Genomic DNA, 27,976 nt, shown 5'->3' with positions numbered 1-27,976 from the left:
ATGTTGGTACCCCCTAAAAAGCATTTCATAAGTGATGGCTATCTAAAAGTACTTTATTGGATGCATGATAATTTTCTATTATTCTTAATTTGGTCCATGTAGTAGGAAAGCCCAGCATTACCAAGAACAAACACATAGCAACAGAGTATTTGGCTCATGGAAAGCATAAAGGAATCAATTCCAGTCTTGAAGACATGTGGCTGACAGGCTGGGCTCTCCTCACAAAAAATGCAATCATTCAGGTTTTATTCTTAAACTGAAACCATGAGCTTTCACTCCACTTGGAAAAATGCCCAGTTCCCACTCAGGCACACTGATGTCCTGGCAGAACTTGAGCTGCCACCCCTGTGTGAAGGTGCCTCCATGAAGTGAGGCTGGAAACAGGCGAGCTGGTCTGTGGACACAAAAGCCTCCCAACAGACATTTGTCCCTTTCAGCATGCTAAAGAGGGCTGGAAGAGAGGAAAATGGAAAGCATTCACCACTGAAAAGCATGAAACACTGGCCAGTCTGCACTATTTAAACAAAAGAGACCAAACATAAAATGAGAGAAGTTGTGACTTGAAACAGAGAGATTATCTTCTCAAGTTCTTTAAAATACCCAGTGATTCGGTCATGAAATATTTCATTTCATTTGAAGGAGGTTTCACTTCATTTTCATTAGAAGTTAGTACTGTGATGGGATCATCCTGTGCATTCTATAATTTCCATATGCAGTTCCTGTCTGCTGTGGGATCACACCAAGAACGTGTGTCACGGGTCAGGGATGGCACTGCCTGGGGCTCAAGAGCCAAGCACAGCAAAAAGAGAAGGGAGGAAGAAAAAAGTCATTTATGTCCCCCAGTTTTTCCTCTCAGCCTTAGCATACTGACAGAAATTAATTTCTATAGGAAGGGAATTGCACTGTTTGCAAAGAAATCCTCTAGGATTTATTGATCTTTAAGAAAAATCTCATTAAGCAGAATAAGGAAAATTTACAACAGGTATGGGAAAACAAAACAATCTCTTGGGATCTTCACCAGGCCGAAACAGGATTAGCTCTGTAGTTTCTGTAATCTTCCTCACAGAAGAATGCTAATTCCGTCTCATTTGCTAGAAGGAATAAAAAATTAAATATTTAGCACACCAATAAATGAACCACCAACAGCCAGCTATTTAGAATCTTAGAAGACAATTAGCAACTTTATGGTCAAAGACAATTATAAATCACCATATGTTTTTTTTTCTTCCTCATCGTATTTTTGAAAAAGGTTGCCAGTATTAAAGATGCTGTTAAACCTCATTAAAAAACACCCCAAACAAACAAAACCACCAAGAACATGAATGTATAGAAGTAAATATGTACGCAAGACCCCTCAAGATCTGTTTAACACAGCCTTCAGAATTGTTTGTAAAAGCATTCAGCAAATTAAGTGATTGCATTTCCAACACCTTCACATGCTAGGAAAGTAATGAAGCGTGATACACTCTTTTTTTGTGCATTTTTTCTGTTAGGAAAGGGAGAAAGAAACTTCTTCTTCCCATTAAATTAGCCTGTAGGTATAATAATTTAATACTTAGAGGATCAGTAGAATATTTTACAGATCACTTTACATTCTCCCTCATGACCCATCAAAATATGTGTCTGAAGAAGTTAATTTTTTGCCCTGCTGATGATTAATTCATGAGGCTTCGACAATATGCAAAGTGAAAGACACAAATTGGCTTCTCCAGCAATACCTTCAAATACCTCTAATTATTCACAGGGGAGATGGCAGAGCTAAAGGACCCACAGAGGTTCAGAACAGTCACAATTCTTTCAACCCAGTAGGTCAAGGACTTCCTCTTCTAAAACAATAAGTCAGCAACATTACTAATTCAGAACAGAGACAAATCTGATGGAATGCCTTCACAATTATTAAACATTAAATTCTTTAAGGTGCTGAGCCAATAAATTCCACATTCGTTTTTTTAAATTAAACCTCAAGTTAATGAAGTCTGCCTGTCTTGTAAAGAAAAAAAAAGAAACAAAAAAGAGTAGAAGGGATTTTAGAATCTCAACTAGAAAACAGACAAGACTATTTGTAATGAATACTGAACACTTTATTAACATACACCCTGCTTTAAAAAAAATGTGCAAGCATTAACTTTGCTGACTGGATAATAACTATAATAATAATCACTACTACAGAGGCTTTCCTGAGGATACTTATCTAATGTCCTCATAATTTATAACTCTCTAGTCCAACCCTGTATAGTGCCAAGGGCAATCAACTGCAGCTTAGGAAAAATGTTCTGCATGTATCAGAATTTCCCAGATTTTCTAATGGTGATTCTGACTGTTTTATTCTAGTAAGTCTTGTCCAGACTAGATGTTGAAAAAAAAAATCATATCTCAATAGGAGATTTCAAATTTTCTTGCTGATTTAAAGAAAATGTACAAAATTTACTATTTTGTACAAAATGAGGACCAGTGGTACATGATACATGGTATCACTCCCTTGACTTACTCTTTTCTACTTCTTGTTGAAGGAGAAAAGTAAAATCTTCAAGATTTTGCTAAAAAGACCCCACTCCTAACTTAGCTAATTTTCACATCAAGATACACTGGAACATATCCAAATTCAAAATGGCATAGTGGCACACTGCATTTTCCAAAGAATGGATTTTCTTCTTCTATCACAAATATCCTCTATATACTAATGACTAATAACTGCTGTTATTCAGAAAAAAAAAGCAAAAAAAGCAGCTTTAAATAATTTCCTGGCCTAAATGAACCACCCCTCCCTTTGTACAGAGAAACAGAACAGGCTGCTGCATTCCTATTTCCTTTCAGTGTAACATCTAGCCTGATGTTTTGACACCTTTTTTGAGATCACATCCAATGTTCCACTGCTGTTGCTACAAACACAGTTGCAAAGACAGATAATATAAACAAATACTTATCCATACCCTTTTGAAAGAAGACAGCTTTGTTGTTTCTAATTAAATATTTGACACTGTCATCAGTCCCTCTCCTGAACTGCACTGCCTCTTATGCCTTACATAGATAAAGATCATGGTTAAATAAATCTTATGCTACCTAAATTACAAATCTGCAAGGCTTGGGTGCCCGTAATCCTCTTTTCTTTTTTTTTTCCCCTTCCTGCAGACAAAAAGACCTGGTGTGTAGTAAAAACTGTGATGCATATTACAGGAAACTCAAAAACCTTTAGAAAAGGTATATTGGAACCAGTTGTAATTCACACCAGAGAAAAACATTGAAGAGACATCCCAAGTCACTTAAAACCAGAGAAAAAATCGCAGGGAACAGGAGAGCCAAGTAACCTACAAGAAAGAAATCCCATTCAGTAGCTGGGGAGCAGTCAGTGAGCACCAGGAGCAGGAGGGAGCCTCCTCTGTGAAGCCCCAGCACTTAGAGCACAGGCAGTTAAATCAGATTTAACTTTCCAGCCAGGCAAATCAGATTCAAATGAGCAAATGTCCATATCAAGGTGGAATGCAACCACATCCCCTAAGTACCCTGCTGCCACAAAGTCATTCAGCCACATTTATGAGAAGCCCAAAGGACATCCAGGGACCATCAATTTTATCATGACAGACATTCCTTTACATTATTACCAAAAGACATGCCCTATATGTAGTCTCCTGTCAAAATGTGAGAAATCAGGTCAAGTTTCAACCCTTTGCTATGTTCAGCACATTCTCTAAATGATACTGCTCGAGCTTTCCTGAGCAATCTGGCTATCAGACACTGGATGCTGCACATTAAACAAATCTAATCTTATTTCATTATTCCATGCTGGTTCCACTACTTACATTTCTAACCAAAACATCAGTTTAAATGTTACTGATAAGACTAAGCAGACACGGTACTAATAACCTATCTGTCAATCATTTAAAATTACTCTCAGCAGAATTATAAGCATACCCTGTAAAAATCACAATTTGCATTCTGAACATTTGGAGTGCAGATACCTGCTGCCCTCAGACCAATGATTTGAATAATGCTTCCCTGAATAATGATCAAGTCGTGTAAAGAGCATCAGAAATAGCATTTACTTTTCAGCAGCCTGTCCAAACATAATCAGCCAGCTATCAGTTTAATGCTACCACAAGGAACAGCATCTTCAGTCAATACAAATGTACTCCTACCTACTCCAGCTGCTTTCAGCGTGCTGTCTTCCTTCAAAATCAGTTTGTCATCATCTTCTAAACTCACTACAAGCTCACCAGTCTACAAACCAGAGAACCAGAAAACAAAGACAAGAATTTACTGATTTCCTCTGCTCCACTCTTGTTTGACAGTGCACAGACCTGCCTGCATCAAAGCATGCAAAAGGGGGAGAACACAGCTAATAATCTTACCTTAGATTTGTGTGCTTGGTGAATAATCTTCATTGTATCTGAAAGAAAAAACAGCATTTTCCTAAAATAAGGCTTAATAAGCACACAGCACTAAAAGTTGTACTTGGGGAAAAACAAACAAACAAAGGGGAAAGCTTCAAAATCTTTTGTTATTAACAATTTTGTGTATTCAACCTGAAAGAGGAGAAAACATCTTAATCTCACAGTTCTGCTGCCACAGCCTTAAAGCAGTCAATGCAACATTAAGGTACCACATCCTATTGGGCTTCTGTCTGCTGGCTGAATTACAATAACCAACTAATGACCATCTCAATTGCCAGTCAAAACACATCAATTTAAATGCCACTTTGGGTGTTTTAACTTAATAGGTTTTACACATGCAATTGGGGCAGGACCAACAGCATTTATGCACTGTCAACTGCTACAGCTAAGTTGATAGGCAGCAAGTAATTAAGACACAGTAACCTGACCACTTCAGATCATTCCTTGAAATTTTCCTTCTCATGAATACAACACCCACCATCCACAGCAGAAATTTCATTAACCAAGTTCATTTTACACTAACATCTACAGCCTCTTCTCTTCAATGCTATATCCTCTTCAATGATTTTTATTTTACGTTTGTGTAGTGTAGTGCTTTTAGATATTAAAAAAAAAAGTACCACTTTCTCCTGGCAACATGGGCAGGGCTTTGCTAACAGGAGGGAAACACAGGGGAAAATAACACAGTCACTAAAGCAACTGAATGAGTGCAAAGATCCAGAGGGAACAGCCTAAAGCCATGCAACACTATTAAAAAAAAAAAAAAAGATTGAACTCTGAAGACTCTGTTTGAACAAATCTGGAGTAACACACCAATACCTTCCCAGCAAAGAAGAAAAACCAGTTCTGCTTGTCTGCTCATTTTCTGTTCTAGTTTAGTTTTGTGCATTGAGTGAACATTACATATTGCAATAGTCTGGTAAGAGAAGGATGCAGCAAAGTTAACTATTGCCTAAACCAACTTTCAGATTACCAGGAGCAAATATTCAGGTGTTCAGAATAACAGAGATCACACTCCCACTCAGAAGTTTGCTTCCATACCATCCTGGCCCATTTTGAACACTATTTAAAGCATTACATAAGGTAAGAAGTGCTCTGTATTCTCACTGCAGAGGTCACTGAGAAGGCAGCTTTGGCATGTTACAATAACTGTGGTATTAGAAGCGAGACCCACATTAAATTGCAATTACCAGGACCCGTCTTGCATAGAAACATTACAAAAAGACCAAGCAATCACAGAAAAAATATATTGCAGTCATGAAACCTTTCTACCACAGTAAATAAACCCAGCCTGTTCCTGTTAGTTTTAAGCTCCTCTGTCTAGTTTGGTGCATTCCCTTTTCTCTAGTCCTTGTCCAGTGATGCCCTGAAGCACTGCCTCAGTTCTACTGGCTCAGAACTGCACCACTGGCACCCAGCAGTTTACCATGGGCTCATCTGAGCTATTAAATGGCTTGTTTAACTCTGATACAGAGAGTAAACTATAGTCTCTTCCCATAAGCTGAGTCTGACTAGCCTTTGCTATTTCATCCCCACCTGGTCCCACTCAATCACACTGCCAAGGTTTTATCTTGCCTTTTCTGATAATAGGTCCATCATGGCAATTGATAAGATACCACTTTCTAAGTGATTTTATGAACTACCTGCCATACTGCTCCACATTCATGGATGAAAGAAATAAAACTGAGAAGCAGCTTAAGGAACAAGCTGGCACCCAGACTGCCAGCATCAGCAAAAAGATGGCAATGACAAGGTGCTAAGATAAGACTGACTCAGAAGAGTTCTAGACCAAGAACCAGAATAATCCATACAAAGAAATGAAGAGAAAATGGAAGTCAGACTTTGAGATGTGAATTGGAGCACTGATCCAAGAGCAAAAATGTGATGCCATTATATATAATGTTAAAATGAAGTGGTGCTGAATCCTGCAGGGAAGGAAGCTGAAACAGGCAAGGTGAGAGACAACCAGATCCAACTGAGATTCCTGGCACTGCCAAACAAAACAGGAGGAAAAGTCTGGCTTTTACTGCAGAAGTCTCACTGCCCTTTCCTCACAAAAACATAGGAAAGACAGCAGAGCACTGTAGAGATAGCAGAGATGCCAAAAACATGAACCTGGATGATTCACAGCCTGAGGGGAAGGCGAGGAACCTGGCTTTGATTTTCCTGTGTGAAAATTTTCCTGCAGTTAGCACCATCACAGTAAGAGTAGGCTCCCAGTAACTGGTGCAACAGGTTTTAAAATCCTACAGCCCTACAGGGCACAACCAGGCCCACAGCCACCCGATTGGTCTTGGGAAAAGCTAAACTGCTCTCCAAGTGATGAAAGAAGCAGCTGGGATGGGCAGCACCAGGGGTACAACTGAGAGCAGCAGCTCTAGACAGGAGCCCCTCAAGCAGTCAAAGCCACAAATGGGTGCAGGGCACCTCCAAAATCAAAATTACACTTCCAGGTGTCATGACTTTAAGTAACACATTAAAAATAATAAAAACATTCAAATCCCTACCACTGATGTATCATCAGTCTTAATCCCTAACTCTTTTTCTAGCTTCAGTTTGCAATCTGTTTCACCATCAGCAAGAGCACAAAATTAAATCCTTTGGGTTTTGTTGTTTTTTTGTTTGTTTTTTTTTTTAATAGGCAAATAGACTTTATTACCCTTCACATATATTAATTAGATTTTTCACTCAGTTCTTTGAATGACCATAGAGGAAGGGGTTTGTCAACTCCAAGAACACAGAGGATCACTTGCAGGAAAACTCCAAGGGAACTTTGAGAATTGCCAAGTTTAGGAAAAGATATGTGACTGACACCCAAGTTTACAAACTCCAAGAAAGGAAATAACTCAGTCTATTTAAAAAGTTTTCTCTATCCCAAACCGATGAAATGGACATGTTCACACCAATCTGCACAAAAAGAAAATATACATATAGCTTTGATAAAGTCAGCTTATATTTCACATCATGCTATTTCACACCACCAGCTTGTATTTAAGGGCTTTCATATCTACTTGGAGCAAAGTTCCCCTGTTTCTCTTATATTGTGTAAGCTATTTAAATATATAAGACTTAAGCATTTTCTACTTTTTGCCTTCAGCTTCTGCTTCACCATCAGGAAATAGATACTGAAGTACATAAGCACACAGAGAACTACAATTTCAAAGTGTTTTGAGATCACAAGCTGCTCATTAGGGTAAAGACAGAGTTAAAAGGCACTTTAAAAAAGTAATAAAAAATTAATATCAAAACCCATCAGTTCCCAATAGCAAATAATATAAACTATGCAGTCTAATTCAAAGATTAAAACAGATCTTCACAATAATGGTCAAGTTCTGCGGACAAGATCCCAGTGGCATAACTCCAGCTGCAAGAGCTGGACGGAGCTGCAAATGTAAGCAGGCACTGGCACCAACATTAGTATTGTATAGCAATTGTCTTTTAAGTTGTATAAATGCTGGTGTAAAATATCATGTGGTCATTTGACAGTAATTATAACAAGAAAAATAAAAACCACCTACCATACTTGTAATTTTTAAAAGGAGGAGGAAGTCCTGATCTTGAAGAAACATCTATTAAAATAAAAGCACAAAGTTAAAACAAAGTTCTCTATTTTAATTATTTCCAATCCTTCATTTTCCATTATTGTGCAATGTATGCATCCCCTGGGCAGCCTTTAAGTCAAAATAAATCTACAACATAGGAGGTTTGTTTGAGCATCAAATGCTAAAACACAGCCTTTGGCCCAGATTCTATAGTGACTCCATATGTGAATAACTTCATTTGAGCATGAAGTCTCTCTGAACAGAACACCCCACAAGGACAGTGAGTCAGTGCAATTAGGGTATGATCACAGGAGCCTGAGCCTTCAGAAATCTGCCAGGAACATCCTTTTAATGGTTTGCCCAGCATCTCTCTTTACCTTAGACAAACAGCTGACAACTGTCAGCCAGAACTGAATCCTTAGGTAAACATGCCACAAAAAGGAAGCCAAACTGTAGGAAATAAACTCTTTAGCTGCTGGCAGGACACAGCCCCTATGTAACTGCAGGAACATTGACACCTCCCCTGGTGCCAGTGCCCCCTGTGACCTAACCAGGACCTCAGAAGGCCCAGCCACCAGCAGGGTGCCCAGCAGCAAGGTGGCTGAAACCATGATTTCTTCAGTAGTTTAACCATTTATCTTAAACTGCCTCTTCAAAACAGATTACTGTAAAGGAAGGAACAGGGCTTTTGCACCCCTGTGGAATGAGGTTCTAAGTCTTTTCAAAACATTGGCTTTGTCTCAAATAACAGCGAGTTGCAATATTGCACACATCAAAAGCAAGTTTTGTAGCATTGTTTTTTATTTTCTTGTTCATAACAGCAGCTGTGCCATATGTTCTGAGAGTGCTTGCAATTCTCCAACAGCATTCTAAGACCTTGCCATCCCTATCACAGTCTAGAAGCATGGGAATTGCCAAACACAAGACACCAATGAGTCCCAGGGCAATGTCCTAGGAGTTGCTCAAATGTTACCATCTATAGCAGCTCAAGACTTGTTTAAGCTGACTTCACACACACACAAAAAAAAAGTTATGTTATTTTGTACCCTTTGAATGTCTCCATTGAGGTGTGTGGAAATACACCTGCAGGATTAAGGGTTACACCCTAATTATCAAGTCACTGTGTGGGCTGGTCTGCTGTACTTAACTTTTAGATTCACTGTCACTTTCAACCAGGCTTATAAAAGAGAAAACCCACAGATGAGTAAATCTGCACCACACAGCTCAGGATGGAGACAGAAACTCAGAAACAAACGTGCACTCTGAGACCACACAGTGCCAAAAACAAATTTTCAAGATTCTCTTTTCTCACAAATAGCAAACAGACTTGCATTCCCACATTCCACATATTTGTGTAGTTAGGATCTAAGACTTTCTAAATTCTATTAATTCATTCCTATTAATTGATGAATATTTGCCTGACAGCACCCCTCAAGGAGCCTGAGGCACTGAGCCAAATGCAGCAATGCCCTTGTTTCTTTTAGCCTAAATGTGGGGATTTGGGCATGGGGGAGCAGTCCATCCAAATTCAATCATGGCACACTGACCATGGAAGCTCTTATTAACTCCAGACCTTCCATCTAAGGAAGTGTGGAAAATGCATATTTTATGATTGGCTTTTTGCAAATATTAAAATGAATATTATATGCGTTATGTTAGAAAGTTATGCTGTATTCATTTTCTTAAGTAGTGCGTTAAATATAGTTATAGGTTATAACATAATGTTAAAATAGAAACTATGCTGTGGAGGATACTTTTTTTTTTAAAAGAAAGGAGTAGCACCGAGATAGGAGCCACAGGACACATAAATCTTTCAGAGAAAGAGAATTTATTGCCCCCTTATCAGAAGAAACTAACTTCTTCCCACCTCTCTCAGCCCTGAAGAAGCTGTTAGGATTAAGAGGAAGAAGTTGACGATGACCAGACAGAATCCTTTGTTTCAATAGAATTTATGCATCATGTATGAGATGTATGAATATGCAACAGGCTGTTGTTTTTAAGGGTTAATCCTCTGCCCTTTTTTGCCCAGAAAAGGGTACCTGGACCATCTGTAGATCTTTGCTTTTATTGTCCCATATTGTCCTCATCTCAATTGTTCACATTTTTATTACTTTAATTACTATTTTATAACCATTTTATTAGTACTAAACTTTTAAAAATTTAAAAAACGCCCGATTGGCATTTTTCCCAGGAAGGAAAGCACGCAGTGGGCCGCAAACACGAATCGGGCATCTCCACCAAAAGCCACACAATTCCCATTGGTTTTCTCCACCAGAAAGGGGAGGAAGGGAAGCAGGCCCAGCTCACCCCGGCGCACGAAGGCCATGAAGTCGCGCACGGTCTGCTCCAGGGGCACGCCGTGGTACACCACGGGCCGGAAATTGCGGTGCTCGAAGGAGCGCACCAGGCGAACCGTGACGGTCGAGCTCTCTGCTGACATGGGAACGAATCCTGGCCCACCTGGGGAACATGGAAGGGAGGAGTTACTGCCTGTCCTCGGCCCACGAGCACTGCTGGAAAAGGAGCTGCATGTAGCCTTGATAAGGAGGCGCATGTAGCCATGATATTTTATGAAAAATCCTTTGCTAGGGTTTTTCTCCTATTCCAGCTGAGAAGCCTCAGAAAATAAAAGTAATCAATCTGATGGCTGTGGAATGTGGTCTGGACATTGCTTACCAACAGGTGCACCATGGATTGGTTCATGTAATGACCAATCAAAGATGCAACTGTGTCAGACTCTGAGCGTCACGAGCTTTTGTTGTCATTCCTCTCCTGTCCCTTCTAGCCTTCTCATGGATCCTCTTCTCTCTATTCTTTTAGTACAGTTTTAGTATATAATTTTAATATAATATATATCACAATATAATAAATCAGCCCTCTGAAATATGGAGTCAAGATCATGTCTCTTCCCTCGTCCCAGGAGCCTCCCATCAGTTCAACCACAGGTGCAGGCCGGCCTTGTGCCAAGAGTAAAACGTGTGAGAAATCCAACAGCACTGGGCCTTGTCAATCACTGCTGTGATTCCTGCTGGGACAGTGACAGGGTGTCACAACAAGCAGATCCTGCACACCTCACACTGTGCTGTGCAATGCCACACCAGCCTCCCCACTAAGCACGCAAAAGCGCTACGGATAAACGCGGCCACATTCCTCCTCACAGAGGAAAGGGAGGCACAAGTCTTCCCAAGAATACTTCTGGGTTTCACATTCTCTGAACCTCAGAGAAAGGAAAAACAATTCCTATCATGTGCTGTGCCTGTGTTTGTGCCAAAGTAGAATGGAATATGGAGATTGTTTGCCCACAGTGATGGTGTTTTGTTTCCTTGGCCTGCCAGGGCCTAGCGTGTGTGTGACAGAGCAGTTGTGTGCGGAGCTGGGTTATTGGCAAATTCAGTTTAGATGTAATGTAACGTATAATATAGAATAAATATAGAATAATATGGTATAATAAAGTAATTAATTAGCCTTCTGATAAGATGGAGTCCTCCTCATCATTGCTCCCTGCCACGGGGGTCATCCTGTTTCAACAGATAAATCCAAGTGTGTTGTGTGGGTTTTAAGTGACTGAAGACTTCACCTGCTGGGCTCTGGAAGAATGTGCTAATGCAAACAAACCCAAAGACTTTTTTGACATACTTGTGTTGGAGAGAGTGTAATACTCTGAAAAATGCCTAAGCTGTTACACACTGCTCATTTTCACCTCCCTGGGGAAAGTGAAAAACCACCCCCACATACACAGGCAGGTCATTTTCCTGGTATACCACAGCATAATTAAGGGATTTAATTTATAATAGTTGGTCTCTAGAATGGCTCTGTGGGCTTATACTGGAGAGCAGAGCCTAAAACAGAGTGGCCTTATCAACCCAAAACCCTCTTCAAACAAGCCCATGTATTGCTCCATCAGGATTTTTCTCTCCACAGGAAAATAAGCTCTTTTCCACCTTGACAAACATCTCCATTTTTGGCGCTGGGCATCCCTCAGCTTCCTGGCCACGTGCTGAGGTGCTGCAGCAACGAGCCAGGAGTGCAGCCATGTGCTCCAACATCAGCACGACCTTTGCACCTCCAGCCCTGAGCAGATCTCAGAGTCCACCTCCAGTCCTGAGAGGGAACCTGTTACCCCTTCATCCCCAAATGTTCTTCCTTATGCTCTTTTCTGTGTCTTTTTTTTTTTTTATTTCCCCCTTTTTTTTTTTTTTTTTTGCCATGGGGTTATTTAAGTGCCCCACCATCCTGCAGGTGCAGGTCCCAACCTTGGCTGCATTTGTCCCAGCAAAGCAAACTAACAATATTTTCCTCAAGTACTTATCCACAGAATGGGGACAAAGATCTTCCACCAAATTGCCTTTGCACCGCCTTGGCTAATAACCCCGAGCTCCAACTCCATTTCAAATGAGTGTGTATCACACAACACATGCCAATCAAAAAAAGCGTACTTTGCCCCTGAAAATAACTGGATTTACACTAAACAGCAGAGATGGATGTTTTCTTGGTGCTAGTCCACGTGGGCTGCTGACTTGGGGGCACAGTGCAGGGCACAGCACTCACTCACTCGCTGCTCAGCAGCATGGAGGAACACTGTGGGAACAGCGAATGGGGAGCTCAACCAGAAATCGCCAATTTCCACATTCACCACCCAAACCGAGCGCACGCAGGGCCGGGACCGTGCGCTGCCCCGCGCCTCCACGGGGACAAGAAGGCAGGAGGGAGGCGCTGGTGGCCCATTCCTCTGGGACAGAGGGATCGCCCCGGCCCCGCGACGACACCGGCACCACCCGCCCCATCCCCGCCGGGGCCATTACCGCTCTCCGCCGCCACTTCCGCCTCCCGCCCCGCCCACCCGCTCCGCCAATCGCGTCCTTTCCGCGGCACTCCCCGAGACGTGCGATTGGCTGAGAGGGCCCTGCCCCGCCCCTCGCGCCGCCGCGGTCTCCTCATGCCCTGATGAATGGGAGGCACCCGCGCCGCCTCCGCATTGGCTCCTTGCCCGCGCTGCGCCCGCGCTGATTGGTGCTGGCGGGGCCCGCGGCGCCGCGATTGGCCGGCGGCCGGTCTGGCGAGGGGTGAGGCGGGCGCGCGGCGGGGGCGGCGGGGCAGAAGCGGCGGGGCCGGGAGCGCGCAGGGTTCGGGAGCGCGCAGGGTTCCTCACGATGACCGAGGTGCGGGGGGCTCCGGGGGGCTGCGGGGGGCTCCGGGTACCTTCCCCTCACTCACCCCCTGCCGCCTTCCCCCCAGGCCGCGTTCCAGAAGGCTGCCGAGGAGGTGAAGCAGCTGAAGTCGCAGCCCACGGACCAGGAGATGCTGGCGGTCTACAGCCACTACAAGCAGGCCACGGTGGGCGACGTGAACACCGGTGGGTGCCGCCCCGGCTTGGCGCTTCCCTCAATCCCGCGGCTCAGCGAGAGTGACGGGGAGCGACCTGGCAGGGATTGGGTGGTGCCTGACGCGATAAGGCTTTGTGCGTTTTTGGTTTTTAGGTTAACCCCTGAGGATGCTTTGGGTCAGCAAATACTGGGATTGTTTTTTTCCCAGGCCGAGGGGTGCTGCTTTAAACGCTTCTCGCTTACACAGACTTGAAGAGCGAGGCGAGCGGTGCAAGGGTGGAATTGCGATGCCGCTGGAGGTGGGGGTGACACACTGAGTTTATTTAGACTGGGTTGGCTGCTAAAAATAGTGCTGGAAAGCAAAACCAGAAGAATAGGAGAAAACTTTTAGACCAGCTGCAATTAACTGTACTTCAGAAAGACTGTACCAAAAACATGTCTTCAGGTACACCGTGCAGAATGTTTCTGCTTCTCTCGCTGCAGTGCTGTCCGTGGCAGCTCAGCCTTTGGAATAACATTTAAAGTGAAGCGTGTCTCTATCGACCTTGTGTAACGCTGGAGTAGCTGGAATTAGAAAGGGAAAAGGTCATTTCTTTGGAGTGCTGGCCTCCTGACCCAGTAGCTGGCAAAGTTTATTGAGCGTCCATTGATTTGAAAGCTGGCAGTGAAGTGTACAGGAAATGGTAATTTAATCTCCTTCCAAAGCTGGCAGCGTGAGGGAGAAAATAATTCAGTTTGGGTTTAAGATGTGGTCTTTTCAGTGTGGCTGGACATCAGCAGTGTTGGTGCTTGACAGGGTGAAACAGTGCTGTGACTGTTCCTGCAGGTGTGTGCTCTGTGAAGCAGCAGGCAGCGTGAGCTGGCCCAGCAGCCTGGGAGAGGGAGGGGGCTGTGGGGTTTGTGCTGGAGACAAGTGGAGCTGCCAACTGGAGCTACAGGTCACTGTGCCAGGGGAGCTGCACTGGGGTGTTTCTGGGATACTGCCCAGTCCTATTTGTGAGTTCTGAGAATTGTCTTTAAGGGGACAGAGAGAGGAAGTAAAGCCACCAAGGGGACTTCACACAAAGATTAACCATATACATGTCATTCACCTGCTGCTTGGCCACACCACAGCCTGCAGTGAAGTGAGTTAAACTCCCAAGGTTTTCAAATGCAGAACTGTAGGTTACAAATACACCACTAACTTGATTATGAGTTCCAAGCTGTATGTTACTACAAATATCTCTCTGTTTCTGTGCCTCTGCCTGTAATGGCCCTCAGGGTGTTTCTGCTTTACTTTAGAGCTGGTGTTTAATTGGATAGCTCTTGTGTGACACCAGGCTCTTCAGAAAGTACAGCTCAACCAAATGACAGTGTTCTTGGTGCTCTTCTGCTCAAATGCTGAGGTCTCAAGGGAATTTGAAACAGTCTATTTCTATCGTCACCAACCCTGTTGTAACATATTCCCCTGAGGTGATCTCCCGGCTACAGGTTAGCAAGTAACAGTTGCAGAGATGAGCCATTGTATTTAGTCACAGTTAAGAGCCAGCTAAGCCTTCAAGTGGGTATTTATTACCTACAGCAGGATCACACAAACTAATCCTGCTGCTTATCCTGTCTCTCAGAGCGCCCCGGTATGCTGGACTTCAAAGGCAAAGCAAAGTGGGATGCCTGGAGTGCATTGAAAGGTGAGTGTCTGATTAAAGAAATTAACAAAATTACCCCTGGCAGACTAGTCAGAAAGACACATGTAGTTCAGCAAGAAACAGGATAGTGTTGCCTTTTAATACAAGAGTTCTAGGAGTTCAGAATGCCATGAGAATAAATTTTAATTACCTCTGCAAGGCAGAAGTAATCCTGAAAAATATGGCCTGTGTGAAAGGGAATTAGGGTGCAAAATACCCAGCTGGCCTAAGATGTTAAATAAAGAAGAACAATAACACAGCAGAAATCTAAATTTGTTTTCCTGGTCCCAGCCTAGTGCCCCAGAGACTGAGCTCTCCCTCCAGTTGTTATGCATCTTGCTGTTAGGAAAGCTTTGGAAGAAACCACTGAGCTCCTAGCTCTAAAGGAGGAGCCAAACAAGTGGTCTGATCTGTGACAATGGGGCTTTTTTTTCTGGTCTTCCAAGGAATAGCTTTCCTGTAATAATTGTCAATGGCATTAATAGAATTAATACACTGGTTAGTTGCAGTCTGTGCAAAACCAACTTTGCTTGGAAGCTCTGTGTTTTCATGACTGATAAAACCCATTTGTTTAAAACTTTAGCAGTGGATTCACAGCCAAGTGTCTCCTTTGCTCTGCAGTGGCACAGACTAGAGCAAGGAATTGTGGCTTGTAAAAGGCATCTTAATCTGTGAAAGGTGTCTGACTGCTTCCTGTGTTCTGTCCTTCAGGAATGTCCAAAGAAGATGCAATGAAAGCTTACATAGCAAAAGTGGAAGAACTAAAGGGCAAATATGGCATCTGAGGACTGCATAAATCAGCTATGTGCACGCCTGAAACCTGCCTTATTTCTAATGTGGAAAACTGGTTTCTAAGAGTAACCTTAGATACCTAGTATGTCATAGTCGGTTCTCCTCATGCCTGTAGTTCGGGAGAAATTATGTACCTGGCTAATGTACTGACACGGTATAAATTCCTTCTGGGAACAAAATGTGGAACTCATTAAAGTGCATTTGGTACTTTGGCTGTGGTGCTGGTGTCCCTTGGCGCTCGCTGTGAGCTCCTCCCGTGCCGAGCCGAGCCGAGCCGAGCCGAGCAGAGCCCCTGCCCCGTCCTGGTGCCGCTAGAGGGGGCCGGGCGCTGCCGGAGTCCGGGCGCTGCCGGCTCCCGGCCAAACCACTCCCTTCGGGACGGTGAGTGACAACCCGGAGAAGCTGGAGCACCGCAGAGCTTCTCTGGAAGAGGTTATCTCTAGAGCTGTGTGTGCTGGGAGCAAGGTGCTTGATGCTTGTTGCCTGCAGCCTTCAGGGACTTAGTCAACAGCTGCCAAATCATCTTTCATAAAACACTTCTGGGACATGTTATTTCACAACAATGTTTGGCTTCTAGAGTAAAGGCAAATGCTGAACACAAAGCCTTCCCTGGGCAAGGAGAGATTCCAGAGGCAGTGGAGTTGATCCTCCTGATGCTGTAAATCATCTTGATGTTGCCATGCAGTTGGTTGCAGTGAGGGGTGAGTCCCTATAGACTGGCTGAACACTGGCAATACTGCTCATAGAGGAACACTTACAGTGGTCATCAGCAAGAGTTCAGTTACAAAACACACAGTTGTGACTGTCTCTAGTAGGCTCGTAGTTTGGGTCTGCCTGGTGTAGTCTCTTGGAGCTGCTGATGATGGAAAGGGAAGATTTTGCTTTTAAAATGTGAATTTGAACTATTCTAGGATAGAGCATTTGAGAATGAAATCACAACCTTATACAGGAATAAGGCATTCCTGCTGTGCTGGTTAGCACCTGAATAGGTGAGGACTTCAAGCACTCTTCAGATAAGCAATTGATTTATGGAACTACATAGGGATGAAAATTACCATTATGTATCTGTCTAGACAAATGCAGTTTTGTAGCTAGTTATACATGGTGAGTAGTAGATTTTGTGATTACTTCACATGCTTTCAAAAATCTTAACTTCCCCCTTTACTACTTTTAATGGGAAATGCTCTTAGAGCTGCTTTTTGTTCTTTAAAATGTTAGGATAAAAAGGGAAAAAAAAAGTAGTTTATTCCTGTTCCTCCTTGTTCTTCTGGGTAAGTAAAAAGCATTTGAGTGTTTTTGCCGTTCTTCTATCCTCTGTTACTTGAGGTTGTCTCAATTAAATTCACTTTGCAAGAGAGGGGTAAGAGCAGAGGTTCACCCTTAGAAATGCTTTTACCTCTGCTCTAGCCCTCAATTCCACATCTTCTACAGCTCCATGCTATTTGCCAAGAAATACAGGTGACTGAGAATTCTGTCTTTATTTGGACACTTAATTTTTTACTGTAGTAACACCTTTCTGCTTGCAGCTTCACCGTCCTTGAGAAAGTAACATAGTGGTCTTACTATTTAGCTTGCCCTTTGGCAATCAACTGTGTCTTTCAGGAGCAAGCTGAAAACTTCAAGATGTGGAAATAGCTCTGCAGTGAGTGGCTACAAAAGGCACGAAGGCAGGAGCAAAGGCACTGGTGGTGGCTGTGCACAGTGTTTGTGACAAGAAGCAGCAACACAAAATTTGGCTGGACGGGTAGTAATTGTTGAAATAGACTGAGCTGTGTTAAGGGGCTCGTTGTGGTTGTCTAGCAGCAGGATGAATGTCTGTAAATGTGTAAGGATGCTGGGCTGCCTGAAAAGGTTGCTGACCTAGTGACCACCTAATGCTTGCAGGTAAGGGGTGTGAGGCACCTGGGCTGCACAAATAACACCTGGGCAGCAGTGACACCAGGGCAGTGGTGGTTTAAGGGCATCTACAAACACATTTGTAGGTAGAGGTAATTGCTTTTATTAAACTAATAAGGTGGTGAAAATAGACAACCATTATCGTGTACAGCCTTGAGATCAGAAACAGAAGCAGCAATCCTCAAACCACAACCCAGAGCCACTGCTCTGCATGCAGTAAGGTGCTTGTGGAGGATCAGATGCTTTTGATGGCTGGGCAGCGCTGCAAAACAGGGGATTGTTCTGCCAGCCGCTCAGGGAGTTGCTGCTGTTTCCTCTTTGTTAGATCAAAGAAAGGCCAGCAACATCCTGATGCTCGCAGTGCTTGGGAAGGAGGAGACGTGCGCTGAAGCCAGCCCCACACGCAGGAGGTCAGAGGCCAGCTGGCACACACACTCTGCTCTGCTGAGTCTGCAGTGTGCAGGACAGAACCTGGACTTTGGATGTGGCAATAATAAATGTTAACTCTGTGTGTGATAAGACAGTGTTCCTTCTATCACGCTTCTGTGATTAGCTCTTGCACAGAGCTGATTGACACCCACTGCAGGTAGAGATAAGAAAGGGGATGATGTTTTCCCTGGAAATCTGTTTCTGATGGGTTTTGCTTGCTTTTAACAAACATGTGAAGGTGTAACACTCATAGCACAGATTTAACAAATCAGTATTGGTGTGTTGCTTAAGGCCCATAACAGATTTTTCAACCCTGTGAAGTAAATTTTTCACTTTGGTTAAAAGGCCCTCCAAGGCTGACTGCAGTGTGCAACTGACTCAGGATTCTTCAGTACTCATCTGGAATGATCCTGTTCCATGATGGAAGCATTTTAACCTTTGAACTTATTTGACCCTGATGATACTGCTAAAAATAAATGACAATTGCATTTGCTGCTGTTGAAAATATTTGCTCTTCCCCCAAGTGTTCAGAGCAAACAGTATTGGGCAATACTACTTTGGGGTGACTGGCCATCTAAGCCAGTTTGTGAGATTGATTATAAATTAGGGAGACAGAAAATGTATTTTGGTTGGGACAGCTTTCTAAATACCACAGCTGTCACCCCAGAAGGAGGTTACACAGACTTCCAAGTTGTCAAAGCTGTGTAGAAGTAAGTGGATAATACACTGATAGAAGACATTTGACTGCATTCACAGTAATAAACTCAAAAGGGTAAAAGTTAATGGAACAAAAATAGAATCTAATTTTTTTCTTCCCCCCCCCCCCAAATCTATTAAGTAACTTCAAATCTATGAATTAGTCAATCAGGTGCTCATTAAAGTGCAAATACCATCAATCCTTTTCAGATGGGTCTTCATAATTCACAGAACAAGCTTGTATTTCTTCTAGAATCAGGGTATCTGTGAAGTTAAACAGCTTGTGTTATCTTTAGAATACAGAATTCACATGGAGCTTCTCTGCAGTGATCTTTTAAATTTCATTCCCAGCTACTCCCACTACAAATACATTTATGAGCTGCATCAAAAGAAGCATCACCACATGCTTTCTTTCTACACCCTGGAAAGAAAAACAATTGCATTACTTGGCCAATGCAGCCAGGCAGACACCTTGTTTGTCCCACCAAATGTGCAAGGCACCAACTTGTGTTTCCCAAGAGGCTGAGGTAATGGTATGTCATCTCTTCCTGATAAACACTGCTCCTTTGAGTAAGTTCTGAACTTGGGAGACAGACTAACCAGGTCAATGTACTTGCTACTTTTAAATCTCCTGATATGACTTTTTACTGGTAGAAGAAATGTGTATGTGACAGCTGAGAAACCGAATTATTTCCCCTAACTTATGTAGTATTGAAATATGGACCCAAATTTTTCTAGTGGTGCTGAAGACTTAAAATTGGGTTGGGTTTTTTTTTTTTAATTTAGTTTTTTGGTTGGGTTTTGGTTTTTTGGGGAGGGGTTTGGTTTGTTTGGTTTGGGTTTTTTTTTTGTTTTTTTTTTGGGGGGGGGTTAATGTATATTTCAAAGAAGATTTGTCAGAATGGTCGGATGCAAACATTTTGAGGTATTTCCTAAGCCAGTGTAATTGTTGCCAAAGATCCCTGAAAAAGGCTGATTGTGAAGCAGAACAAGTGAGTGTTGGACCTCTGCAATGTGATGCTGAGGTATGTCCAAAAACTGATCAGAGGTGAAAATACAATTCTTGCTGTGATACATCTATTCCTTTAAGCCTGTCCTGCTTAAAATCTATCTTCTCCTTAGACTTAACTGAGGTGGGGGATAAAATCACTGGTAGCCCCTGTCTGGTGCCTTCCTGTGGCACAGCAGAGGTGCCCAGGCAGGAGGCAAAGCGAAACCATCTGGCCCAGGATCTTTCTCCTCTTTAGTGCTTTTACATGCCAGGATGAATTTGTGAGCTTGGCTGCCGTAACTTGCAGCGATGGGAGGAAAATCCTGAGGTAAAGTGGTTGTGATAAGGGGCTGGTCTGAGCTGTGTGAGCCTTGGCACAACCCAAGCCCCCTTTTGGTCTGTGTGCTGCTGCCTGGGGCACGATTCACCTAGGATGACTGCCTGAGCTCCCAGAAGCTGCTGGGCTTGAGCAGCTTGCCAGCAACTTGCTGACTTTTTGCCCCATTCCAGAAGCTCTGTTTTGGCCCAGCTAGGCTGAACCCAGCCTGAACTGAATGCAGCTTCTTCAACCTGGATTTTCAGTCTACTACCAGGAAAAACACAAGCCAAGAGAACAGTGACAGGAGACAATGAGTCTCTTCCTTCTTTCTCATAACACTTTCTACATGCTCACTGCTTTGGGAAGATATAGAAAAATAAGTCACATTTTTCCCCCCATACAGACCTTGGACACCTCCCAAAGTCTCACTCTGCAAGATACTCAAGATCTATTTGTTTCAAAGATCAGGTCCACATCTCGCTGCAGAGATACTTTGAACTAGGGATCTGACAAAAATGAGGGTTTAAATGCCTCATCAGGTGAGTTGCTGTGCCTAGAATCAAAGATGTGATCAGAAAGAATTTTATTAAATAGCAAAATGCATTTACAGAAGTAACTGGCTTCAAGGTCAGATGAGGCTGGACTGGTGGTGCCTCAGTCACTTGTGTTCTGCTCACCTCTAAGTGATTTCACTTAATTGGGCAATTGCTCCCTAAGCCCCTGGTGACGCTCAGATTTCAGTCCTGAACCTTCTCCAGGCTTCTGCAGGACAAAAGCTGGAACAGATTTTTCAGTATCAAACTTCTTGGTTTTAAATGAACCAGATGAACCTATTTCTGTTGTACAACAGTCTCTGGTAATTTCCATTATTTATGAACACATTTCCCCGAAAACTTTCTCTCCAGGGATAGGATGTGAAATGCCTACTTAAACAATAGAGAAAAGGGACTTTCTAAACAAAATAATGAAACTGGCAATATACCAAGAACTCTACATTAACACAGACAAAAATACTTCTAAAGTGCTTTAAATGTCATTTTTTTATGTTGTTGTTACATAGGTGATGTATTTTTCAGACAAAAATTGGGGGTTTTTTTATTTTACAGCACTGAGCTCTTTTTATTGCAAAATACCATTTTCACGTTTGATTTTCAAAAATAGTATAAAGGCATTTCCCACTTTTTTTTTTTTGGTCTTTGAAAGTCATGTAGTATTGCAATTAGTAATATAGTATTTTGTAATGAGAAATGAAGAAAAACTCATTACTTTTGAAAAAGGTGCAGAGTCCTCACAGGCTTTCTAAACCCAGGCAGCTTTACCAGAAGGTATCTCCAGCCACACAAGTGGAGAAATGAAGCACTCACTGTTACAACCATCCTCTCCAGGGTGACTTCAGGAAAGTGAATCTGAAAGTGCCACTGAATAATGCTCATTAAAATTCCAGGCCCAGTTTCATTCTCATTTATATTTTGGGAAACTAAATTAAATACAAAACATTAAAGCAATTTCTCCTTTGTAGAAAAGGTACCATCCCCTACCCCCCTTTTTCCTCGAAGAACAAGCTTGGCACATAACTATATATTTACTAAAGAATCCAAGACAGAAGAGCAGTTTAGGTTCCAAAAGTAACCACTTTAATTTCCTCATTCTTCAAAGCTTTTTATGCATGTGAGCCTTACCGTGGGCTTTTACAGGAAAAAAAAAAAATCTTGCCCACCAGAATACCCCTCACCGTTAAGATTTTTAACTGCTGACGTCATTAGGATGACTCACAAGTTTTAAGTGCAGATCTATGCTTAACGACTTTGCTAATTGTGGGTCAAATTCCCTAATGCTTTGCAGGACTGAGCCAATGTTACAGAAAGCATAAGTTACATGAGGTTTTTGCCAGATAAGAGTTGGTGTATTTTGTCAGGTTTTTCAGCATGGTTGCATGCAAGCAGCATTTATTCAGCTCATGAAACAAATGAGACAGGAAGACCTGTTTGTGCTTTTTGAGCCAAAAATACATATATATTGCTGAATTTTGAACTTTGAAGTGGAAGGGTATAACAGCAAATGCATGTAATCAGTCTGCACAATGCAATGCAGAAATGCTGTTTAATCTGTGGAATAAAGAGCCCAGGATGTTCACAAAGATCTTCTATCAACTGGTGAACTGAAGATGAAAGGGATCATCAAGCATCAAGTGGCAAGCATCAAGTTTTCTAGCTTGGATAGCATATTCAGAAAACAAAATATGCCATTGACCACAAAAAAAAAAAGTTTTGACAACAGACCTTGTAAAGATTTGCCATTGGTTGCAAAAGGAGAAAATCTCAATTCTGACAGAAATATAATCTAACATTGTATACAACTTTGTAGAGAAACATTTAAACAAAAGGTTCTGCAGGAGAGAAATAAAAAGGTCAGCATTTATCCTTAAAATTAAAATATGAAAACTAAAGTAAATGTTCAGAACACTCACTCTTGCTAGAAAGTGTTACAGAAAACATCCCAGACAGATGACAGCAGATATAAGTAGGGTTTTAAAGGAAGCACAGTAAACCCTCATGAAATTGCATAGATTGAAATAATGAGACAATCTGTACAGACAGATGATTAGTTCAGAAATGAAAGTTGCAAGAAGGGTAAAGGAACAATAACTTCTACCACTCCGTGTTGGAGAAGGAGATCCTTCCAACGCCTTTTGGCTAAAAAGGGAATGGCCAAATTCTGACCCCTGTGAAGATGAGGGAGGCCCAGAACAACGACCCGTGGGGCTGTCCACTGGACCTCAGACTCGCTGCTGGAGTCAAAATCAGATTTTGGCAGTAAAACAAAAGTTTCTGATGACACAGCAACACCCAGCTTTCCTGGGCTTTTTAAAAGCTGTTTCAGACCAAAAAAAAAGTAGAGCAGTTAGGCAGTCAGTAATTCATTAGAGGATGGCAAAACACGACTGAGAAACAGAGCTAAGGAGTAAAACTTTATGAGCAGAGAGGTTTTTGCTGACAGTACAGGTAGAGATAGGCAAGGCAGAGAGGCTGGCAGCAGATAAGAGCGCGCACAGCCCAAGGTGCGAGGCCATCGCCGCCCCGGGGCCGGTGCCGAGCGGCTCCGGGAGCAAACAGCGAGGGCAGGACGGGCTGGTCCCGCACCCACGGGCGGCTCCGGGGCCGGCTGCCAGCGCAGCCATCGCTGCAGCCCGAGACGCTCCGGGGCTCTGCGGGCTCCGGGCGAGGTTCCCCGTGCACCGAGGCTGGGCACGGGCACTACACCACACGCTGCTCCTCCCGGCAGAACACACCTGGAGCCCTCCGGCAGCGGGGACACGGGGCAGGGCGAGCGGCATCGCCACCGCCCAGCGCACCTCCTGCCCGGCCGCCCGTGCTCTGCAGCCCGGGCCGGAGCAGCGCTGCCGGGCTGTGCGGGAGCAGCCCCCGCTCCGCTCGGTTCAGCTCGGCTCGGCCCGGCCCAGCTCCGCCCGTCGGGGCCGCGCTGCTGACTCAGCCGCGGGGGGGCCCGGAGGGCGCCCCGGCCCCGCGGGCGTGGCGGGCGGGGGGGCTGCCCTCCGCCCTGCGGGGAGATAAAGAGCGGCGGCCGCAGCCCGCCCGCGCCTCTCGCCGTGCCGCCGGCAGCATGACGGCCATCGGGGCGCAGGTACGTCCGCCGCTCCCTCCGCCGCCGCGCCGCGCATCGCCCCAGCCCGGCCCTGCTGCCCCGGCCTGCCCCTGCGCGGCCGGGGTCGCTCCCACCCTTCCCGGAGCAGCTCCGACCCTTCCCGGAGCAGCGGGGCGCAGCCGGCCGGGTTCCCTTTCCCGCCTGCTCCGGCCGGCCGCGGCTCTCCCTGCCCGCCGCACGTGGCTCTCCGAGGGGCTGGGGGCTCTTGGCGCGACTTTCCTTTCCATCCCGTGTCACTTGGAGGGTGTCGTGAGGAGGGGAGCTGCGCTGCCCACGGGGGTCCGCGGGGGCTGCAGAAGATTCCCCCCCTCTCTCTTCCCCCCCATTCCCCGGGGTAGCTGAGCCGTGCGACCCCGGGGTGAGGACCGAGGAGAGACCGGCTGGCTGCAGCTCAGGAGGGCAGTGCTGGGAGCTAGGAATCCCCCCAGCCGCTGCTGCCGCCTCCCCCGTCCCAGCCACCGGCCTCCATCCTCCCAGGGGCCGGTGGCTTCCTCCAGCCCGGCCACAGCAGGAGGCTGTGCCGCAAGACCGTGCGGCAGGGACCTGGTTCAGCCAAGAGCTTTTGTGATCCCGGTCCCAGGCCTTGACGTGGGAGCATTGTTTGTGCAGCCAGGGAACTGGGAGAGCTTCACCCACCCTTCCTTTCTGCTGTGTACTGCCTTCCCCTGCGAGAACGGGTTTGATGTGCACAAGTAAATATTTTCAAATACTGAATCCCACGGCTTTGTCCCTCTGGCTTCATTTCACCCCGAAGCAGCGCTGTTAACTCTGTTACATTTTTTCCTCACGCTTTCCTTTCAGGTGCAGCAGCTGCTGGCACACCGGAGGCCACAGAAATCCTTCTTTGAGACGCTCATCAGGAGCCTGATCATCCTGTGCGTGGCCATAGCCGTGGTGCTGTCGTCCATCTCCATCTGCGATGGCCGCTGGCTCTTTGCGCGGGGGCAGCTCTTCGGGCTGTGGCACTTCTGCACCGTTAGCAACGACAGCGTCCTGAAGTGTGTCACGGACCTCAGCCTGGCCCAGGTGGAGGGGCTGAGCGTGGGGGTGATTCCCATCAGGAGCATGGTGTCCTTTGCTGTTGTGGTTGCCATATTCGGCTTGGAGCTGCTGATGGTGTCCCAGGTCTGCGATGACGCCAACGCGAGGCGGAAATGGGCGATGGGCTCCGTTCTCATCCTCGTCTCCTTTTTGCTGTCAGCCACCGGTGTTCTGAGCTTCTCCATCCTGGTGAAGGACCACCTCACCTTCACAGGCTTCACACTGACGTACTGGTGTGAGTTCATTGCTGCCTTTCTCTTCTTCCTTAACGGGATCAGTGGACTTCACATCAACAGCCTCACACACCTCAGGAATGGGGTAGGCAAAATCTAGGCACAAAGGATGAACCTCTGCCTTTGTGTAATCAGCTTTGCCAATTAGACTGGAAGAAAGAGAGTCTAATGAAGTTTGAAAAGGATGCCCTGTCTTAATTTGTGTGCAAGGAGGGGAAGCGTGAGTCAGTCTGGATGCCTGTAGAAGACGTACCCACCCACTGGTCAGCATGGAGAGCTGAGCAACACCAGCCAAGCAGAGACTGGGACTGGCTGCTACTGCAATATGGTTTTCTGGAGAAGTGGATTAAAGCAGAGGGTGTCCTGCTAAACCTGCAGAGATCTGGAAGACTGCAGTCTATCCCACATATTGACCTGAGGCTTGCACAACACCGGTACTGCTGTGGGTTTGGTGTTGCTGTGCTTTTCCTCATATTCTGGAGCCTGTGAAGACTGTGATACAGCTTTGGTGTGTCTGATGGGTTTGTTCTGGCTCAGGGACAAATGATTTGTGCCTGGCCGTGCTCACTGGTGTGGAGTCTTGAAACTCTTTACTGGACCTTACTTCTTCCTTTTTCTGTCAAAAGAGAAGACACACAGAACTTGATTTGGTCACAGGTTTTGTTTCCTTCAGCCATGTTCCCTTTATCTGTTCTGTTCTTGGTCAGTTTTTTGGGAACACTTCAGACTGAGTTGCTGACCTGGGGCCAGGGGTAGGTCTTGGGTGATGCAGATGCAGAGGGAAGACATGTGCTGCTTTCCTCATGGAGCAGTGCATATCCTTGTGTTTGTGGCCTCTCCCCAGTGTCACCACGCTCCTGCCACCCCTGAAGGACATCTGCCAATTGGTCAACCAAACTGGCTGTCTCACAACCCTTGCACAGTTTACGGTAACAGGGCATTGCTCTTGGGGTTTTTGGTTTTTTGGGACAAGCTCTGCAGAGGCTTCATGGGCTGTGGTGGCTGGGCAGACCATGCAGAGACCACCATAGCTTCTGGGATGTGTTTTGGTTATCGGGGTTTCCACTGGGGCAGTGCTTCTCCTGTAGCTGAGCCTCCTGTAGCATTTCTTATGGGAGGAGAAAGCCCAAGATCCTCCTGACCAGATCAGGTCCTTTCCTTCCTCTGACTTAACAGTGAGCCTGGGAGGAGAAGCAGCCCGTGATTGCCTAAGGAGGGGCTGATGGGTGCAGCTCTAATCTGTCACCGCTGGTAGAAATGTTGAGAGACCTGGCCAAAATTATTATACTAAGGCTGGCCTTCCTCCTGCCAATGTCTGAGTCAAGATCTCTAAAATTGACACAGCTTTGAAGTTCTCCATGGTGTCTTACGTAAAAGGAGAGAAGACCTCATTTGTAGAGTAGATTGCCCTACACGTGTTCTCCCTGTCCAACACACAGCACTCAGTTGCTCACGGTTAAAAATGTCTTCAGAGTATTTCAGGGTTTCTGGTTTACTGTTTGCTTTGTATCCACTGGTAAAGCTGCTTATATCCTTGTTTTCCAATGAATGTTTCTACATGTTTCATCCCTGTACCTTGTCTGTTGAGCAAGGTTTTAGTTTCCTGTGCAACAAGTTTGACACAGTTTTTCACCTGAAACAAATGCATCATAGCACAGAGGTCAAAAAGCCCGTGCATGCGAGCCATGAGTAAACAGCTTTGTCTTTGAAAGCTAAGAATCTCAAGCTGTGCCTGAGCTGGAATGTACCACACTTTGATAAATGTGCTCTCGTGGACTCACTTGCTTTCAGGACAGTCTCCATTCCTTGTTGGACTTCTGTAACTTCTTAAGACACCACTCCTAAGCCTGTTTTGCAATGCAGGTTCAGACTTGGCTTGCTGTGGACAGTGCCAGTTGTACTTTTGCACATGAATCTGCTCATCTCTCTGTCAGCATGATGCAGACTGTGCCCCCCAGACAGCTCCTGAAGCTCTTGTGATGTCTGGGGCTTTGATGGGGCTCCTTGGCCCATTCTCAAGGACAAGGACTTGTGCCCGTGTCCCTGGAAAACTGCACTGTGACTGTGTCTGTGTGTGAAGGTGCCTTTCATTTGCTGAATGGCGCTGTTGAAGACACTGCTGGGCTGAGCTTGCACCTGCTGGTGTGAGCTGGTGCTGTTGGCTTTAGCAGAGCCATTTAGGCCAAAGAGACCCTGCGAGTTCTGGTCCCAAACAGTTGCACTTTGGAGTTACCAGGAGTACCTTAACTAACCAGAGATTCAGCTGTGGTGCCTGGGGGTGCCCATGTCAGGCAGGACAGTTCCCCTGCACGTAAGGGTGTTTATGTTTTGTCTAGAAACATGAATGTAACTTCAGAGTGACACTTTGGTGGCATCCAGGCAAGGAAATCACTTCTGTGTGTACTCTCCCCCATGCTAGCAGAAGCCTGTGCCTCCATCCCTTTCCTTGGAAGGCAGCCACAGCCAGACTGGGTTCCAGGCTGGTGCCTCCTGCTCGGGTTAGAGGGAGACTGGACAATTGGCCATTGAGTTCACCCTAGACATGGTGCAATTGTGAATGATTTTTAGGATGCCCTCTGCCAGCTGAAGAAGAGGCCTTTTGTTTGGGGTAGGGAGTCCTCTGGGGAAAATGGAGTAACTTTTTTTCCCAACTGTTTTTTGTATAGTACTGCTCAGTTATGCTGGGAAAAAGATGCATTTTGACAGCTAAATATTACAAAACCGAGTTGATTGTCTTGGAGATTCTTATATAGAGCAACCTGTGCAGCAGTGGGTCACTGTTCATTTTCTGAAGCGTTTGGAAGTGTCAAGCAATATTCCTGAAGTTTGTTAAATAAATTGATTTGAAATAAGAGCTTTAATTCACTCTTTTTTATCTTTTGATATTGGGGTGCAGATTTAAGGGGATGAGGGAGGTTTTACATAATCTCCCAGGCACCATTCCGTGTGTCTACCCAGCTAAACTGATGAAGAAATGACTGCTTGGCACTTTCCCAAG

The 27,976-nt window shown here is 44.9% G+C and overlaps 3 protein-coding genes across 6 annotated transcripts; 2 read left to right on the top strand and 1 right to left on the bottom strand.

Moving 5' to 3' along the window:
* Positions 1-905: 905 nt before the first annotated feature.
* On the bottom strand, positions 906-13,284 carry C10H2orf76 (chromosome 10 C2orf76 homolog). 4 transcript variants are annotated; one of them, XM_064435136.1, is made up of 7 exons: positions 13,145-13,284; positions 12,367-12,508; positions 10,238-10,390; positions 7,907-7,957; positions 4,347-4,384; positions 4,134-4,215; positions 906-1,091 (listed from the first exon to the last, which is right to left on the bottom strand). In XM_064435136.1, exons 3-7 carry the CDS (start codon positions 10,368-10,370, stop codon positions 1,015-1,017), a joined length of 381 nt encoding a protein of 126 aa, XP_064291206.1. In that variant the 5' UTR covers positions 10,371-10,390; positions 12,367-12,508; positions 13,145-13,284; the 3' UTR covers positions 906-1,014. The 4 variants fall into 4 exon arrangements, with proteins under 4 accessions (XP_064291206.1, XP_064291205.1, XP_064291207.1 ...); XM_064435135.1 differs by having other exon boundaries at positions 12,394-12,508; XM_064435137.1 differs by lacking the exon at positions 12,367-12,508 and having other exon boundaries at positions 13,145-13,273.
* Positions 12,944-15,922, top strand: DBI (diazepam binding inhibitor, acyl-CoA binding protein). The gene is made up of 4 exons (XM_064435139.1): positions 12,944-13,089; positions 13,166-13,283; positions 14,859-14,921; positions 15,630-15,922. The coding sequence occupies exons 1-4, from the start codon at positions 13,081-13,083 to the stop codon at positions 15,701-15,703; spliced, it is 264 nt and encodes an 87-aa protein (XP_064291209.1). The 5' UTR covers positions 12,944-13,080; the 3' UTR covers positions 15,704-15,922.
* Positions 15,923-23,569: 7,647 nt separating this feature from the next.
* TMEM37 (transmembrane protein 37) lies at positions 23,570-27,832 on the top strand. Its single transcript, XM_064435129.1, has 2 exons — positions 23,570-23,683; positions 24,506-27,832. Exons 1-2 carry the CDS (start codon positions 23,663-23,665, stop codon positions 25,076-25,078), a joined length of 594 nt encoding a protein of 197 aa, XP_064291199.1. The 5' UTR covers positions 23,570-23,662; the 3' UTR covers positions 25,079-27,832.
* Positions 27,833-27,976: the final 144 nt, after the last annotated feature.

This window comes from Passer domesticus, chromosome 10 (genome assembly GCF_036417665.1).
Source record: "Passer domesticus isolate bPasDom1 chromosome 10, bPasDom1.hap1, whole genome shotgun sequence".
Taxonomy (NCBI): domain Eukaryota; kingdom Metazoa; phylum Chordata; class Aves; order Passeriformes; family Passeridae; genus Passer; species Passer domesticus.
Note: the sequence above shows the minus strand (reverse complement) of the source record. Positions and strands in the feature narration are given on the sequence as shown.

Bases quoted from the DNA above. Each gene is read 5' to 3' on its own strand.
- C10H2orf76 (XM_064435136.1), bottom strand. From the start codon at position 10,370: ATGTCAGCAGAGAGCTCGACCGTCACGGTTCGCCTGGTGCGCTCCTTC. The intron at 4,216-4,346 runs GTAAGATTATTA...TCTGGTTTGTAG, and splicing joins ACCAAGCACACAAATCTAAG to ACTGGTGAGCTTGTAGTGAG. The intron at 1,092-4,133 runs GTAGGAGTACAT...TATTCCTTCTAG, and splicing joins GCTGAAAGCAGCTGGAGTAG to CAAATGAGACGGAATTAGCA.
- DBI (XM_064435139.1), top strand. The intron at 13,284-14,858 runs GTGGGTGCCGCC...CCTGTCTCTCAG, and splicing joins GGTGGGCGACGTGAACACCG to AGCGCCCCGGTATGCTGGAC. The intron at 14,922-15,629 runs GTGAGTGTCTGA...TCTGTCCTTCAG, and splicing joins TGCCTGGAGTGCATTGAAAG to GAATGTCCAAAGAAGATGCA.
- TMEM37 (XM_064435129.1), top strand. From the start codon at position 23,663: ATGACGGCCATCGGGGCGCAG. The intron at 23,684-24,505 runs GTACGTCCGCCG...CTTTCCTTTCAG, and splicing joins TGACGGCCATCGGGGCGCAG to GTGCAGCAGCTGCTGGCACA.